The sequence below is a fragment of the Scyliorhinus torazame genome, chromosome 7 (genome assembly GCF_047496885.1).
Source record: "Scyliorhinus torazame isolate Kashiwa2021f chromosome 7, sScyTor2.1, whole genome shotgun sequence".
NCBI lineage: Eukaryota > Metazoa > Chordata > Chondrichthyes > Carcharhiniformes > Scyliorhinidae > Scyliorhinus > Scyliorhinus torazame.
The window spans coordinates 149,786,419-149,804,849 of record NC_092713.1 but is presented as its reverse complement, the minus strand read 5'-3'; the positions used below and the strand labels follow the sequence as shown (position 1 = coordinate 149,804,849).

General features: G+C 44.7%; 1 protein-coding gene across 1 annotated transcript in view; it reads left to right on the top strand.

Moving 5' to 3' along the window:
• Positions 1 to 18,431, top strand: part of pappa2 (pappalysin 2) — a 726,002-nt gene that overhangs the window by 461,403 nt on the left and 246,168 nt on the right. The window contains exons 13-14 of the mRNA XM_072511622.1: positions 4,820 to 5,033; positions 6,185 to 6,350. Of these exons, the coding sequence (XP_072367723.1) occupies positions 4,820 to 5,033; positions 6,185 to 6,350 (380 nt within the window). The remainder of the gene's footprint in view (positions 1 to 4,819; positions 5,034 to 6,184; positions 6,351 to 18,431) is intronic.

Here is an 18,431-nt window from a genome sequence, read left to right as displayed (position 1 = left end):
TTTTTTATATAGATGATACAATCCCATGGCATCAGTGTTTGAAAATTGTTTCAAGGTGTTGTACCTCCTGGCATCAGTTTTTAAATGTTGTTTATAGATCACCCTCTGCTCTGGTATCAGTGTTTGTGTTTATCATGTTTACATTTTTAAGCGCTTTTGATGGACAGTTGATGAGAACTTGCGATGCATGTTGTATCAGTGTTGTCACAGTGACAGCATATTTATTTTCATGTCAATGTGAGTGAATGTTTTTTTCGTTTCATTCTACGATACATCCTATTGTAATGCGCATGAGACCTATGAGGTCAGACCAATTGGTCTCCCCGTGGGCCTCATTGAGTACGAGCTTCCCCGCTGGAAGGTGGGGGCCCCATCAGTGGAGTCATGGACACTATGCATAAAAGCTTGGCCTGGGCACAGCTGGGACCTGTGTATGTCGTGTAAATAGTATCTTGTCCAATAAAAAAAATTATTTTGCTTCGCATGTGGACTCCCCTGTGGACACAATACATCCCTCACACACACTTTGATAAATTACAAAACCTTTTTGTAACATCATCTTGTATTCTTAGCCATTCATTCTGACACTCTCTGATAAAGCCTATCCTTTTTCTCTACGCTCTCACCCTAGTCCTCATGTTATACCTCAGTCTTTCTCTGTAACAACTGCTGAAGTCCTACAGTACCTTAGTATCCCACTCTTTGATGTACGGGCATAGGCACGATAGCTCCCTCTGGTCCATCCAGCGTGTCTCAACAATTGTGATATATCCTGCATCACACAGATGGATGCAGGTAGAAAGCATCTTGGTTTGATGTTTTAAGTCTCATTTGTGACTCACTTTTTGTTTCCCTTTAAGGGACTTTAATTTGTTCCTTGTTTATTTGATTTAGTTTCCTTGGTTATTTTCGAAGATCAAAATAGTTGGAACGATTTAATTGGTGTTTTTAAGCGCATATCAAGACGCTGAGATAAATTATAATGCCTGTTCTAGTAAGCTTGGATCTAGTATGTCTCTTTTGTGGGGGCCATAAATTGGATTCAATTTGAATTGTTTTTGGAGTAAAGGGGTGGATTAAGGGTTTGCCTTGTCTACTCTGTGCTCTGGCTTTGTAACTGAGAAAGGAATAAAATTAAAGGCACTTACTGAAGCTATGGCAGCACGGTAGCATTGTGGATAGCACAATTGCTTCACAGCTCCAGGGTCCCAGGTTCGATTCCGGCTTGGGTCACTGAATGTGCGGCATCTGCACATCCTCCCCGTGTGTGCGTGGGTTTCCTCCGGGTGCTCCGGTTTCCTCCCACAGTCCAAAGATGTGCAGGTTAGGTGGATTGGCCATGATAAATTGCCCTTAGTGTCCAAAATTGCCCTTAGTGTTGGGTGGGGTTGCTGGGTTATGGGGATTGGGTGGAGGTGTTGACCTTGGGTGGGGTACTCTTTCCAAGAGCCGGTGCAGACTCGATGGGCCAAATGGCCTCCTTCTGCACTGTAAATTCTATGGTGTGGTTGAGTTAGGAGGTATATGTTTGTAATGATTCACTCTGTAAATAAATAGAAGAATAAGAAAGGATTGACTCCAGTATCACCCTTCACCAAATGGTTTTTTAGAATATAACAACTGGGGTCTACAGAAAATATAATGGGTGGGATTCTCCAGCCGCGTTTGCCCAACGTGCGGAGAATCCCGCCCGAGGTCAATGGTTTTTTTCTATTGTCAGCGTCTCGCCCATGGCATTCTTGCGGCAGCGGGGCAGTAGAATAGTGCTCGCTCAGCTTAGAAAGAGCCAGGTAGTGAAAGGGACATTAAACTATTATTGTGATATGGGGTGCAATGTGGGTTGCTTACCCATCACTCAGACAGTGAAATGTTCCTGAGATAGTTCAGTACAGCCTGTCAATCAATAAGGCTTAACCTCCTCTGATTCAATTTTCAAACCACAAAGAAATGAGCTGTTAAAAGTGGAATGATAGAATGTTCATCCACCTTCAGGCATGAAGGCAATTTATGTAACACGTGTGGCTCGTTGCTTCAGCACATGGAGGAGCAATGATTTATGCTGTCAATGATCTGTTGCTGGAGCTACTTTAGAACGTTCACACAGAACTTAGAAATCCATTGCTAAATTCATTCAGTCACATAACTGGCAGTGAAAGAGCTGCAAAAGTGCAAGTTTAAAAATAGGTTCCAGCTCCCTGAAGTCTCACTTGGCAGATGCATTGGCTGGTGTGCAACTGTGTCCTGCAGACCAGGAGAGGCCTAAATTCAACTCCTGGCAGCTCTTGGCTTGGGCGGTGGTGCTAGTGGGAAAGAAATAACTTGCATTTGTATGGCACTTTGCACATCCCCAGATGTGCCACAACCAATGAGTGTTTATTAAGAGTCGTCTCTGTTGCAACGTGGAGAAACGTGGCAGCCAGCCTGCACACAGCAAGGCACCACAGACAGCAAGAAGATAAGTGACCAGGTTGAGGGATAGGAGTTGGACCGAATGTTGAGAGAAAGCTCCTGTTCATTGTATGATACTGGTCTCTTTTACATCCATCCAAGTGGGAAAATGGGATTTAGTTTAACACCTCATCAGAAAGGCTAGAAGGCACGTCCTGAGTACTGTAGTGAATTATCAGCCTAGTTTTTGTGCTCAAGTCTGTGGAGTGGTACTTGAACCCATGACCGTCTGACTAAGAAACAAGCATGTCAACACTGAGCGATGGCTGACAGACTCCAATTGGCTTTTACACCCCTGACTACAAAAAGGGATAAAAACAGCTCGGATTTCCCCTCTCTGTCATTCTTGCTGAAGCATTTGCATGCATGGACTTGGGGCATGGACAGGGTCAGTTGTATTTTGTGCAGGTTATATGCTTCCTTACAGCAATTCTGAAGAATAAAAATGGTCAGTCAGAAAGGGCAACAATTGTAGTGCGTCACTATTAAAGTTGTTTCGAATATAAAGGGTGAGTCTCCAGGGCACACATTCCCTTTAAGGATGCAAAATACATGTCGCTGTTACCATCATTGGTAGCATTGTGCCAACATTAGTAGTATGTCTGCCGACAGTTTCTGTGGTTATTTAGGTCCCCGCTGCAGGCAGAGATGTAAGTCATCCATTTCAATGGGGCTCTCTCCATCTGCTATTTTTTACCAGATTTGTTATGGTGCAGAGAACTGCTGCTTTCCAGGGTTATATTAGTCACTCCACTGTGTGTAGGGATGAAGATGAGAAGGGAATACCAGCTGGATGAGATTCTGCGTACTTCCCAAACACCAGATGGAAAGAATTGAGGACTAGGTTATCCATGTCCTCTTGATCAAGTAATAACTGTGACGGAGAAATTAGTTCTTTAAAATAATGAGGAAGGGACAATTTAGAATCTGTGTTAATTCTCTTTACCATTGACAAGGAAGTCAATTTTGAATCAGGGAGACTTTAAAGACCTTTTAAACATATCCACAGACCAAGTCCCATGGCAGAAGGGTGTACTCACTGGAGAATGCCACTTCCCACAGGAGCTTACTAGTGTTGCTCTTTTAAACCTTAGTTTTATTAGCTCTGATTATGTCACCTTTGCTCACGAGTCGCCAGGTATCTTTCTGATACCGCCACGTGGTTCAAGCTCGAGTTATGATTAATAAGTCAGCACACCGCTTAGTAAGATTGAAATCAACGGTCATTTTTTATATACAACAATTAATGCTTACACAATAATCCTACTATCTATATTGAAACCTACCACTACTGGCCAATACTTAACTTTAAGAAGGGCCCACCAGGTCAGGGAAACGAATGGCTTATCGAATCGGATCTGGCCCGCGGGATTCAAAAGGCTGATACGGGTCGATGGCTAGGAGTCTTTATCGGGTAGCGATCGCTGGAGTCAAACTTACAGTTTCTGGTCGATGTTCTTGCGAAGGTCGTGAGCAGGAGAAGAAGGGAGAGAGAGCGAGATCTGAACTTGGCCCCTCACTTTATAGGGCCCAGGGGCTTCCCGCCTCTCAGGGTGGCCCTTGACCCTGAGTCCCAAGTGATTGGACTTGTTCCCAATCACTGGGTTCGATATACTCCAATAATGGGGCGATTCCTCGATCGGGGGGTGGTCGTTCACCTGTCTTTGTTTCGGCCACTGCAGGCGCCGACAGGTCTGGCTCGGCATTCAATTGCTAATATGTTGCAATTGTTCCCGGGGATATCCGATTAAACTGCAGATGTCTGGGTTGATGTGCTGCTAATAGTCTTGAGTATCGATCTGGGCCAACTTCCCCAGAGCCGAATACGCTATTCTGTCTGCAGCTGTCCGTTTGTGTCCTGTTGGCTGCTTTTCCCATCAGCCTTTTCGGTTAAGCCATTTTAAATTGGGTTTTGGCCAAATTAATAGGTAATCAGCCATTTTAGGTGGCTACACTAGCACAACATTCAAGGCTCACCTGGAAGCTGACATCAAGGTAAAAAGCCAATGGGAAGGTAGAAGATAACGCATGGCCTCTGTGTGAATGTAGGAAGTAAACATTTATGCAGTGATTGTAGCTTCTGTTTTTCTTGCACACACTGACTGGAAGTCAACACCCTGAGAGTGGAGAGGGTGGGGGAAAAATATACATATTATAATAAGATAATAAATATTGCAGTTGGAAGCACTCATTTATCAACCAGTTAATTAGGACTATTTGGAACTGTACACTTGAGTTTGATGTTAACTGAGGTTGAGTGAATCTTGCTATTTATTGGAAGTCTTTCTATCATCAAGGATGAAGAGGATAAACTGAAGTTTCCTTTTCACTCATGTCTTCCCCTTTAATGGTTTGTCTTATTGGATTCTAGGTGCTCATGGGCTGAACTGCCAAATGAACCCACTGATCATAAATGTCACTTACAACCACAGCCTCCCCGTCTACATGACGGCATCAGTGCTGCTGAACATGTCCTCACCACTCATAGCTGTCTCTGGGGTAGCTCTGCGAACATACAGCCTTTACAATTCTCTCGCCATTTCCAACTGTGTAGAGCAAGAAGAGTACAAGAAACACAAGCACAGGTACTACTTCTGTTCTAGCTGTAAATCTTTATGGCTGAGCCCTTTTTAATAATCCACGAGATGAAGACTTGTTTGCCAAGGGCACTTTATGATTGTCGAATTTTTGCAAGGGTGGCATAGCAAGGGTTTGGTGCAAAATAATACTCCACTGCTCTGCTGTAATAAGTATCAAAAGACCTCCCAATGTATATGATGTTTTCATTTCTCAAATCAGCTGAAATTAGTTCTGCATTAATGAAATTTTTGAGACATCTGCTCCTTCTAAGCAACTAGATTGACACTGACTAGCCCATACTAGAATCATAGAATTTGCAGTGCAGGAGGAGGCCATTTGGACCATCGAGTCCGTACCGGCCCTTACAAAGAACACCCTACTGAAGCCCACGTATCTATCCTATCCCCATAACCCAGCAACCGCCACTTAACATATTTTGGACACTAAGGGCAATTTATCATGGCCAATCAACCTAACTGGCACATCTTTGGACTGTGGGAGGAAACCGGAGCACCCGGAAGAAACCCACGCAGACACAGGGAGAACGTGCAGACTCCGCACACAGTGACCCAGCCGGGAATCGAACCTGGGACCCTGGAGCTGTGAAGCAACTGTGCTAACCACTATGCTACCGAGCCGCCCACACTATATGGACCCTTACAGCATCAGATAGAGGGAGGCTGTCATCCTTTCAGCCTGGGTTGGATTTAAAACTTGGATCCAAAAATCAAAGCCCAGTATCTAAGACTTTGCCGCAGACTCAATGTTTAAAATGCAAACTGATACAGAATTCAACAAATTCATCCTTTTCTTCAGCCAATAGCTTAAACAAATATAATTTGCCAGAAGTGAGTGGCTTCCTATCTGATCTGAATCAATTAGTGGAGACTCCAGTTTATCGTCAGTCAGCATGCAGCTTAACACCATCTTTCCATTTAACCTTTTGGATAACAAATTTGAGGCCAACACCAGCAAAGTGTTGAGCAATTTGCTTTCACTAGTCCTCCAAACCAGTAAACAACTTATTTCCTTTGCCTCTAGCCAGGTTCAATCAGCAGGCTCCACCATTCACCGAATGAACCAGGTAGCAATAATCCACCCTGCAAATTCTCAGCTTGGATTTTCTATTAATCCTTACACCTCACCTCTGTTACAGCTGTGTGCGATGTTCCTATGGTCAAGACCAGTGTGAAACATTGTTAGTGAAGCACGCGACTGTAAACTGCACTGTGGGCAGCAATGTGCAAGTGGAATGCCATGTCACCTGTGCAAAAGGATTGTGTTTGAAGACTATGTGTGGCAAACAGCTTGATCCTCTTCAGGTATGTGTTCTTTAATCTCTGTTAAAAGGAATCATGATGTGGTTGTTAAGAAATGGAGGAAGACAATGTGACCTTAAATTTGGGATAAAATGCCATTCTGAGGGGTGGAACCTGAAGGAATATCAAATCAGTGGGCCCAGCTATTTAAATCGAACCAAATTATGGTAGGCAGCGATCCCTTGCATAAATGAGTGTACACATTCTAGAGCATCTATTGGTAATGCCCTTCAGCATGATAAGATGATCAGGGGAATAGATAGAGTAGACAGTCAGAGACTTTTTCCCCAGGTGTAACAAACCATTACAAGGGGATATAAATTTAAGGTGAATGGTGGAAGATATAGGGGGGATGTCAGAGGTAGGTTCTTTACCCAGAGAGTAGTGGGGGCATGGAATGCACTGCCTGTGGAAGTAGTTGAGTCGGAACCATTAGGGACCTTCAAGCAGCTATTGGATAGGTACATGGATTACGGTAAAATTATATAGTGTAGATTTATTTGTTCTTAAGGGCAGCATGGTGGCATTGTGGATAGCACAATTGCTTCACAGCTCCAGGGTCCCAGGTTCGATTCCGGCTTGGGTCACTGTCTGTGTGGAGTCTGCACATCCTCCCAGTGTGTGAGTGGGTTTCCTCCGGGTGCTCCGGTTTCCTCCCACAGTCCAAAGATGTGCAGGTTAGGTGGATTGGCCATGATAAATTGGCCTTAGTGTCCAAAATTGCCCTTAGTGTTGGGTGGAGGTGTTGACTATGGGTAGGGTGCTCTTTCCAAGAGCCGGTGCAGACTCAATGGGCCGAATGGCCTCCTTCTGCACTGTAAATTCAATGATAATCTATGATTAATCTAGGACAAAGGTTCGGCACAACATCGTGGGCCAAAGGGCCTGTTCTGTGCTGTATTTTTCTATGGTCTATGTTCTATCCCAAGTCTTATGGTATTACAATGCTGTAAAAGGACTTGTAGAAGGCAGCTCACACCATGCCAACTATCTTAATGGTCTAAGCTGCCAAGTCCAATTCAACACACTGATTCTTAGCCCAGGCTTCAGTAAAGTAGCATGATGCCCATTAAGCTGGCTTGCCACCCAGGTCACTGATGGTTCACTGTACACTGTCCACAGATGCGTTGCCCCTGTTTTGTAGCCTCAGATAGGATGCAGAGGAGATTTACCAGAATTGCCCTACTGACAAAGAATTTTGGCTGCAAAGTTAGGTTTAAGAAGCTGAAATAGTTCTCCTTTGTGCAAAGGAGATTGAGGGGAGATTTGGTACAGATGTATAAGATTATGGCCAGTTTAGATGAAGAAGAGATGTTCCCATTAATGGGTACAAGGACCAGGGGGTCACAGATCTAAGAATTTAAGCTCGGAATGGTGTGAGAAAGAACTTTGAATTCACATTTTTACGCAGAGATTGGTAATGACCTGGAACTCACTGCCCATATGGAAGCAGGAATGATAAATGATTCTGAAAGGAAACTGGATGGAGATATAGTGGTAAAATGGGACTGACTGGATTGCTCTGCAGAGAAATGGCATGGTATTGATGGGCTGAATGGCTTCCTTCTGAGCCGTAATTACTCTATAACAATTTTCAGCCAGGATTTTGAACATGGAATACAAAAAATAACTTTCACTTACATGTGGCATGGCGGCACAGTGGTTAACACTGCTGCCTCAAAGCGCCGGGTTCAATTCCAGCCTTGGGTGGTTGTCTGTGTGGGGTTTGAACTTTCTCCCCATGTGTGTGTGTGTTTCCTCCGGGTGCTCTGTTGCCTCCCACAGTCGAAAGATTATGCAGGTTAGGTGGAGTGACCATGATCAATGCATGTGGTTATGGGGATAGATCAGGGGAGTGGATCAATTTATAACACAGATTAATTTAGACTATTATCAGTGCTTTGAACTAATTACATAAGGGGACATGGTGGCATAGTGGCAATGTCATTGGACCAGTTATTCAGAGGCCCAGGCCAATGCTCTGGGGACAAGAGTTCAAATCCTACCATGGCATCTGGTGGAATTTAACTTCAATTAATAAACCTGGAACTATTGTTCATTGTAGTAAAGGCCCATCTGGTTCACTAATGAATGCCCTTTAAATCTGAAATCTGCCATCCTTACCTATATGCGATTCCAGATCCATCGCAATGTGGTTGACTCATAACTGTCCTCTGAAATGGTTCTGGCAAGGCACTCGATGCAAGTGTATTTAAGGATGGACAACAAATGCTGGCCTTGCCAACAATGCCCACATCCCAAGGAAAGAATTTTTAAAAAGCCATAGTACAGGTTCCAGGTTTTCTGGGTGCCCCAGTAGTCTCAGTTAATTATTGCTCTCAATCTGGACATTGAACTTTTTTGATGAATAGTTATGGCTTGGATAGTCCAGGTGACCAAATTTTCCATTAGGTCAGGTTCTCTGAGTCAGGTTCTCTCTTGCTGAAGGATAGTGGTTTAGGTGTCTAGCCAGGAGATCAGATCTGAAAACTAAGATTGTTGCATCCAGTGAGCAATTGTCACAGAGGATTAATGAAGATAGATAAGTCCCCTGGGCCTGATGGGATATATCTTAGGATTCTTTGGGAGGTGAGGGATGAGATTGCAGAGCCTTTGGCTTTGATCTTTATGTCCTCACTGTCTACAGGAATAGTGCCAGAAGACTGGAGAGAGGCGAATGTTGTCCCCTTGTTCAAGAAAGGGAATAGGTATAACCCTGGGAATTATAGGCCGGTTAGTCTCACTTCGGTCATAGGTAAATTATTGGAAAGGGTCCTTAGGGGTAGGATTTATGATCATTTGGAAAGATATGGCTTATCCAGGATAGTCAGCACAGATTTGTGAGGGGTAAGTCTTGCCTCATAAGTTTGATTGTATTCTTTGAGGAGGTAACTAAGTACATAGATGAAGGTAGAGCAGTTGATGTTGTATGCATGGATTTTAGTAAGGCGTTTGATAAGGTGCCCCATGGTCGGCTCATGCAGAAAGAAAGGAGGCATGGCATAGAGGGAAATTTGGCCGATTGGATCAGTAACTGGCTATCACATAGAAGACAGAGGGTGGTGGTAGATGGTAAATTTTCATCCTGGAGCCCCGTCATCAGCGGTGTACCACAGGGATCAGTGCTGGCTCCTCTGCTTTTTGTGATTTTTATCAATGACTTGGCTGATGGAGTTGAAGGTTGGGTTAGTAAATTTGCTGATGACACCAAGATTGGTGGAATAGTGGATAATGTGGAGGGCTGTTGTAGGCTGCAAAGAGACATTGACAGGATGCAGAGCTGGGCTGAAAAGTGGCAGATGGAGTTTAACCCTGATAAGTGTTAGGTGATTCATTTTGGTAGGACAGATTTGAATGCGGATTACAGGGTTAATGGCAGGGTTCTGAAGAATGTGGAGGAGCAGAGAGACCTCGGAGTTCATGTCCATAGATCTCTGAAAATTGCCACCCAAATGGATAGAGCCGTGAAGAAGCCTATAGTATGTTCGCATTTATTAACAGGGGGATTGAGTTTAAGAGCCGTGAGGTTATGCTGCAACTGTACAAGACCTTGGTTGGACCACATTTGGAGTATTGTGTGCAGTTCTGGTCACCTCATTATAGGAAGGATGTGGAAGCATTGGAAAGGGTGCAAAGGCGATTTACCAGGATGCTGCTTGGATTGGAGGGTAGGTCTTATGAAGAAAGGTTGAGGGAGTTAGGGGTTTTCTCATTGGAGCGAAGGAGGATGAGAGGTGACTTAATTGAGGTGTATAAGATGATGAGAGGAATAGATCGAGTGGACGTTCAGCAACTTTTTCCTCGGGTGGATGTAGCTGTTACAAGGGGGCATAACTATAAGGTTCATGGTGGAAGATATAGGAGGGATGTCAGAGGTAGGTGCTTTACTCAGAGAGTGGTTGGGGCGTGGAACGCACTCCCAGCTATGGTAGTGGAGTCGGACACTTTAGGAACTTTCAAGCGGATATTGGACAGGCATGTGGAGTGCACTAGAATAATTGGGAGTAGGTTGATTTGATCTTTGTTTCAGACTAGTTCGGCACAACATCGTGGGCCGAAGGGCCTGTACTGTGCTGTACAGTTCTATGTTTATGTAATCTTGGCCCTTATTTACTGCACTATCTCTGTCCTTTCACCCAAGTACCAAAAAGGAAGAGGATACATGCATTAGCAGAGCTTGTTTCCTTTTCAATTCTGCTCACGCTGTCAGAAAATTGCCTCCCAGCAATGATGCACTTTTTGAAGTGTAGTTAGGGTCACTGTCTGTGTGGAGTCTGCACGTTCTCCCCGTGTCTGCGTGGGTTTCCTCCGGGTGCTCCGGTTTCCTCCCACAAGATCCAACATTCTGAATTCTCCCTCTGTGTACCCGAAAAGGCGTCGGAGTGTGACGACTAGGGGATTTTCACAGTAACTTCATTGCAGTGTTAATGTGAGCCTACTTGTGCCACTAAGCAAGATTATTATTATTAATAGAGTTGGAGTCCTTTGGTATTACATGGAGCAGAAAGGTGGATTCCTCTCTTTTCTTGTGGGGGAAAGTTTGTCCTGATAAGGTTCCAATCTCTCTTTTGTTGATTGGATCCGGCATTCCTGACATTTTCAGTTGAGCGCATGCCTATAATAGGCCATTCAAAAGCCAACCTTACTGCCAGAGGGAACTTCTGGTTCTGCTGAAGACGACCCCCAGCCCCCCCACTGCCCATTATTCCCTAGTGGCGGGACAGGCAAGCAACGCAAATGGCCATTGAAATTAGCAGGACTGGAAGATCCTGCTGGTGCTGGTGGCCAATGATGAGTCGCCTTCGTCAGTGGAAAACCTACCATGGTGGAATGTTGGCGGGGGGGGGGGGGGGGGTGGAAATCCCGGCCAATGAGTTGATCTGTACACTGACAAGCTTCATTACTGTGTCCAGCAATATCACACCTTAAGCTTTCAGATGACCTTACTAGTCTCTGATATGCCACAAAATGAAAAAAAAAAATCATTTTCATTTTCATTTTTTTCATTTTCACTGGATTTTCTGAGGACTTCATTCTTTGCAAGAAAGTCCACATTGTGTCGGCGAACCATCTGTTTCTGTGATGGGGCAAGTGTGATTTCTTTGGATCTATTTGCCTCCATTCCCATTGCTTTGGGTAGATTATCAGATAGCGGGTCGTATTGGACGGAGCTCAATAGTCTGGCATATTGGTTTACAAAACTCCATTGTCCTTAAATAAACTCTTTCTTTGATCTTTCTTCAAACACTGGAAAATGCCAGCTGAAAATGCATTTGGGGAGGAATATGTTGGCAGGGTACACTAACCCCTGGACAATCTGGCACCTGGTTCCTATGATCTTATTTTGGAATGGTTCCATCTGGGATGTCTCCAACTTTGCTGAATGCTACAATTGCATGCTGCTGGATCGAAGTACTGAATGCTGTTTTAGCCTCCTTAAATGGGAGGACTAGACAGATTTCCTAATCTATCCTGAGATGGTGTCCGCAAGTGAAGCTCTGAGATCTTGATATGTAACCTTCACAGAGAAACATCTAATAAATATGGTAAAAGCACCATGAAAGGGAATTTCTTATTACTGGTAGCTTGTCTGCTTCTTCTAGTCTTAAGGACGTAGAATGATTGTACTGCAGTTGAGCTTCAAGTTCCACTGCTGAAAGCTAATGCTACTATTTGCTACTATTTCTTGAGCTGTGGTTGTCTAATGAGTTCTTGAGTGGTCTACTAATGTAGAGATCCTTTGATTTTGCTGATGCACCAGCAAACAATTGCTAAAATGGAATGTTTTTATTCCTACCATTCTTGTCCTTTGTTCAGTGAATGGAGACACCTGGGGCGGGATTCTCCGCAATCGGCGTGATGTCCGCCGACCGGCGCCAGAAACGGCGCGAATCGGTCCGGCATCGCGCCACCCCAAAGGTGCGGAATTCTCCGCATCTTGGGAGGCCGGGCCCTCACCTTGAGGGGCTAGGCCCGCGCCGGACTGTTTTCCGCCCTGCCAGCTGGCGGGAAAGGCCTTTGGTGCCCCGCCAGCTGGCGCAGAAATGACATTGCCGTGCGGCGCGTGCGCGGGAGCGTCAGCGGCTGCTCACGGCATCCCCACGCATGCGCAGTGGAAGGGGTCTCTTCCGCCTCCGCCATAGTGGAGACCATGGCGAAGGCGGAAGGAAAAGAGTGCCCCCACGGCACAGGCCCACTCGTGGATCGGTGGGCCCTGATTGCGGACCAGGCCACCGTGGGGGCACCCCCCGGGGCCAGATCTCCCTGCACCTCCCCCCCCCAGGACTCCAGAGCCTGCCCGCGCCGCCTTGTCCCGCTGGTAAGAGAGGTGGTTTGATTCTCGCCAGTGGGACAGGTATTCCAGCAGCGGGACGTCGGCCCATCGCGGGCCGGAGAACCGCCGGGGGGGGCCCGCCAACCGGCACGGCGCAATTCCCACCCCCGCCGAATATCCAGTGCCGGAGAATTCGGCAACCGGCAGGGGCGGGATTCATGCCAGCCCCCGGCGATTCTACGACCCGGCGGGGGGTCGAAGAATCCCGCCCTAGATGCGCATTGACAGCTAGTCGCCTGCTGGACCATGTGGAAGTTGTTAGGGGCATCTTTCACTACCCGTTAACTGACCTGCAAAGCTAGTAGCAAGACCATTGTTCTTGAACAATAATGCCTTCAACCTTGGTGAAAACCGATTCCTGATAAGTCTGATCAATCGGACTGGGATCAGTAAAAAGTTCTTTGAATAGCTGTAGAAAAGATGCTGCAAAACACAAACCATATATATCCAGTATTTGGCATATCATTGATAATTTCGCAATTCTTCTAAATTTGAAATAGAATTGTTATCTAAACCATTATGCGCTCTGTCCAGTGGGCAAAGTTCAGGGAATATTCCTCAGTCAACCTCGGGAAGAATTGATATAAAAATGGAACTAATACATCTGATGGCAGAAGACAGGTTGGGTGGCACGATGGCACAGTGGTTAGCACTACTGCCTCACAGCACCAGGGATCCGGGTTCAATTCCGGCCTCGGGTCTTTGTCTGTGTAGAGTTTGAACTTTCTCCCCATGTCTGCGTGAGTTTCCTCCGGGTGCTCTCGTTTCCTCCCACAGTCCAAAGAAGTGCAGGTTAGGTGGATTGGACATGCTAAATTACCCCTTGGTGCCCAGGAATTTGGGTGGGGTTACTGGGTTATGAGGATAGGGTCGGGGCGTGGGCCTAGGTAGGGTGCTCCATCCAAGGGTCAGTGCAGACATGATGAGCCAAATGGCCTCCTTCTGCACCTTTCTGTATGATTCTATGACAAGTGGACGGATAAAGTGTGTAATAAAGGAAAATGATGTTAAAAAATAAATACATTGATCCAAGCTACAGATAAGTTGAAGAACATTGTGTAATCTTCTCCTGGGACTAATTCTTTCTTAAGACCTCAGAACTGTGACAGTCTCCATTTTATTTCAGACTTCTTTCCCTGATATGGTCTACTGGCTTTTAGACAAGCCCTTTAATCTGGTTTTCATTCTTCTTTTCATTTCAGGTATTGGCTCTGTATCTGGGATCCACAATGGGGAAAACAATTCCTTTGTGTTTTGAAGTTATCAATCTGATAAAAGGCTGAAATGCCAGAAATGGCAATGAGCAACTAATAGTTTGAAGTGAATGCGCTGAACCGTGATAAATGTACATGTCATTGCCAAGAAATTTAGTTTGGATCAGTCTTCCTATGAGCTGGAGATTGAAAAACGGGTTCTCAAATCCATCAAAAGAAGAATTTTTTTTTTCCCAGTGTGTTTAGAATTTGACAATGCATTATTCTTACTAAATGAAAAGTTTAACATAGCCATGGTGGGATATTTAATATTGTTTTGGGAATTCTGTACAATATGATTCAATGTGAAGAAGTATGGGGTCCAGTGAAAGATTTGTTCCTACACAATGAGATTAGATAGGAAGAACTGTAGCCTATAGGAACTTTCGAGTGGATAGGAGATCTGTAGCCCATTGGCAGTTTAGAGTTGATAGGAATAGCTGGTGGCTATTGGAATTTTACACAAGTAAATGTTACTGGACAACTGCAAAAATAATTTGACACATTGATAAGATGTGTGAGCCTTCATCTCAATGCGGGTGGGTACAAAAAGGTGTGGGAGATGTGTCCCAGTTATAAAAACATCTGGTTCAAACCCATTTAGACCACTGTGACAAGTTTGTACACTGCACCTTAGGAAGGATAGAATCTTAAGACCCTGTGGCCTAGTAGGAGACCATAGAGCCCAACGACTGATTGAAACCGAGCTATCCAATGTAATCCTACTTTCCAGCCCTTGGTTCATAGTTAAGGCGGCACAGTGGCACTGTGGTTAGCACTGCTGCCTCACAGCTCCAGGGTCACAGGTTCAATTCTGGCCTCGGGTGACTGTCTGTGTGGAGTTTGCACTTTCTCCCCGTGTCTGCGTGGGTTTCCTCCTGGTGCTCCGGTTTCCACCCACAGTCCAAAGATGTGCGGATTAGGTGGATTGGCCATGCTAAATTGCCCCTTAGTATCCAAAAGGTTGGGTCGGGTTACTGGGTTACGGGGATAGGGTGGAGGCGTGGGCTTAAGTAGGGTGCTCTTTCCAAGGCCGGTGCAGGCTCGATTGACCAAATGGTCTCCATCTGCACTGTTGATTCTATTCTATGATCTAGCCATGCAGGCCAATGTATTTCAAGTGCATATCCTGGTGCTTTTTAAAATGCAATGAAGGTACCTGCCTTTACCACTCTTACATGTTGCGAGTTCCATACTCCCACTAACATAAGAGCAAAAGAACATAATTACATAAGCACTAGGAGCAGGAGTAGGCCTTCTGGCCCCTCGAGCCTGCTCCACCATTCAATGAGATCATGGCTGATCTTTTGTGGACTCAGCTCCACTTTCCGGCCCGAACACCATAACCCTTAATCCCTTTATTCTTCAAAAAACTATCTATCTTTATCTTAAAAACATTTAATGAAGGAGCCTCTACTGCTTCACTGGGCAAGGAATTCCATAGATTCACAACCCTTTGGGTGAAAAAGTTCCTCCTAAACTCAGTCCTAAATCTACTTCCCCTTATTTTGAGGCTATGTCCCCTAGTTCTGCTTTCACCCACCAGTGGAAACAACCTGCCCGCATCTATCCTATCTATTCCCTTCATAATTTTACATGTTTCTATAAGATCCCCCCCTCATCCTTCTAAATTCCAATGAGTACAGTCCCAGTCTACTCAACCTCTCCTCGTAATCCAACCCCTTCAGCTCTGGGATTAACCTAGTGAATCTCCTCTGCACACCCTCCAGTGCCAGTACGTCCTTTCTCAAGTAAGGAGACCAAAACTGAACACACTACTCCAGGTGTGGCCTCACTAACACCTTATACAATTGCAGCATAACCTCCCTAGTCTTAAACTCCATCCCTCTAGCAATGAAGGACAAAATTCCATTTGCCTTCTTAATCACCTGTTGCACCTGAAAACCAACTTTTTGCGACTCATGCACTAGCACACACAGGTCTCTCTGCACAGCAGCATGTTTTAATATTTTATCATTTAAATAATAATCCCTTTTGCTGTTATTCCTACCAAAATGGATTACCTCACATTTGTCAACATTGTATTCCATCTGCCAGACCCAAGCCCATTCACTTAACCTATCCAAATCCCTCTGCAGACTTCCAGTATCCTCTGCACTTTTTGCTTTACCACTCATCTTAGTGTCATCTGCAAACTTGGACACATTGCCCTTGGGTCCCCAACTCCAAATCATCTATGTAAATTGTGAACAATTGTGGGGCCCAACACTGATCCCTGAGGGACACCACTAGCTACTGATTGCCAACCAGAGAAACACTCATTAATCCCCACTCTTTGCCTTCTATTAATTAACCAATCCTCTATCCATGCTACTACTTTCCCCCTAATGCCATGCATCTTTATCTTATGCAGCAACCTTTTGTGTGGCACCTTGTCAGAGGCTTTCTGGAATCCAGATATACCACATCCATTGGCTCCCCGTTATCTACCGCACTGGTAATGTCCTCAAAAAATTCCACTGAATTAGTCAGGTATGACCTGCCCTTTATGAACCCATGCTGCATCTGCCCAATGGGACAATTTCCATCCAGATGCCTCGCTATTTCTTCCTTGATGACAGATTCCAGCATCTTCCCTACTACCGAAGTTAAGCTCATTGGCCTATAATTACCCGCTTTCTGACGACCTCCTTTTTTAAACAGTGGTGTCACGTTTGCTAATTTCCAATTCACTGGGACCACCCCAGGGTCTAGTGAATTTTGGTAAATTATCACTAGTGCATTTGCAATTTCCCTAGCCATCTCTTTTAGCACTCTGGGATGCATTCCATCAGGGCCAGGAGACTTGTCTACCTTTAGCCCCATTAGCTTGCCCATCACTACCTCCTTAGTGATAACAATCCTCTCAAGGTCCTCACCTGTCATAGCCTCATTTCCATCAGTCACTGGCATGTTATTTGTGTCTTCCACTGTGAAGGCCGACCCAAAAAACCTGTTCAGTTCCTCAGCCATTTCCTCATCCCCCATTATTAAATCTCCCTTCTCATCCTCTAAAGGACCAGTATTTACCTTAGCCACTCTTTTTTGTTTTATATATTTGTAGAAACTTTTACTGTCTGTTTTTATATTCTGAGCAAGTTTAACATAGAACATAGAACAATACAGCGCAGTACAGGCCCTTCGGCCTCTAGCTTTTTTAGTAGCTTTCTGTTGCCCCCTAAAGATTTCCCAGTCCTCTAGTCTCCCACTAATCTTTGCTTTTTCCTTCAATTTGATACTCTCCCTTATTTCCTTAGATATCCACGGTCGATTTTCCCTCCTTCTACCTTCTACCGTCCTTCCTTTTTGTTGGTATAAACCTTTGCTGAGCACTGTGAAAAATTGCTTGGAAGGTTCTCCACTGTACCTCAACTGTTTCACCATAAAGTCTTTGCTCCCTGTCTACCTTAGCTAGTTCTTCTCTCATCCCATTGTAATCTCCTTTGTTTAAGCACAAAACACCAGTGTTTGATTTTACCTTCTCACCCTCCATCTGTATTTTAAATTCCACCATATTGTGATCGCTCCTTCCGAGAGGATCCCTAACTATGAGATCCTGAATCAATCCTGTCTCATTACACAGGACCAGATCTAGGACTGCTTGTTCCCTCGTAGGTTCCATTACATACTGTTCCAGGAAACTATCGTGGATACATTCTATAAACTCCTCCTCAAGGCTGCCTTGACCGACCTGGTTAAACCAATCGACATGTAGATTAAAATCCCCCATGATAACTGCTGTACCATTTCTACATGCATCAGTTATTTCTTTGTTTATTGCCTGCCCCACCATAATATTACTATTTGGTGGCCTATAGACTACTCCTATCAGTGACTTTTTCGCCTTACTATTCCTGATTTCCACCCAAATGGATTCAACCTTATCCTCCATAGCACCGATGTCATCCCTTACTATTGCTCCGGATGTCATCCTTAATTAACAGAGCTACACCACCTCCCTTAACATCCACTCTGTCCTTCCGAATAGTTTGATACACTCGGATATTTAACTCCCAGTCGTGACCATCCTTTAACCATGTTTCAGTAATGGCCACTAAATCATAGTCATTCACGATGATTTGCGCCATCAAATCACTTACCTTATTCCGAATACTACGGGCATTCAGGTAAAGTACACTTATGTTTTTTTTTTACCTCTGTTCTGAATCTTTACACCTTGATCAGTAACCTCTCCTAAATTATATTTCCTCTTAACTTTTCTTCTAATTTTCCTTGTCGTTGAACCCATATCTTCATGTAACAACCTGCCGCATCGCTTACCATTAATGTTTTTACTTCCAGTTTTATTCCTTTTAGTATTCCTGGTCCTATTCACTGAGCTCCCCTCAGTCACTGTACCTTGTACGGTCGCCCTTTTTATTCTTGACTATGGCTTTTCTGCCTTACACTTTCCCCCTTACTGCCTTTTGTTTCTTTCCCTGTTTTACTACCTTCCAACTTCCTGCATCGGTTCCCATCCCCCTGCCGCATGAGTTG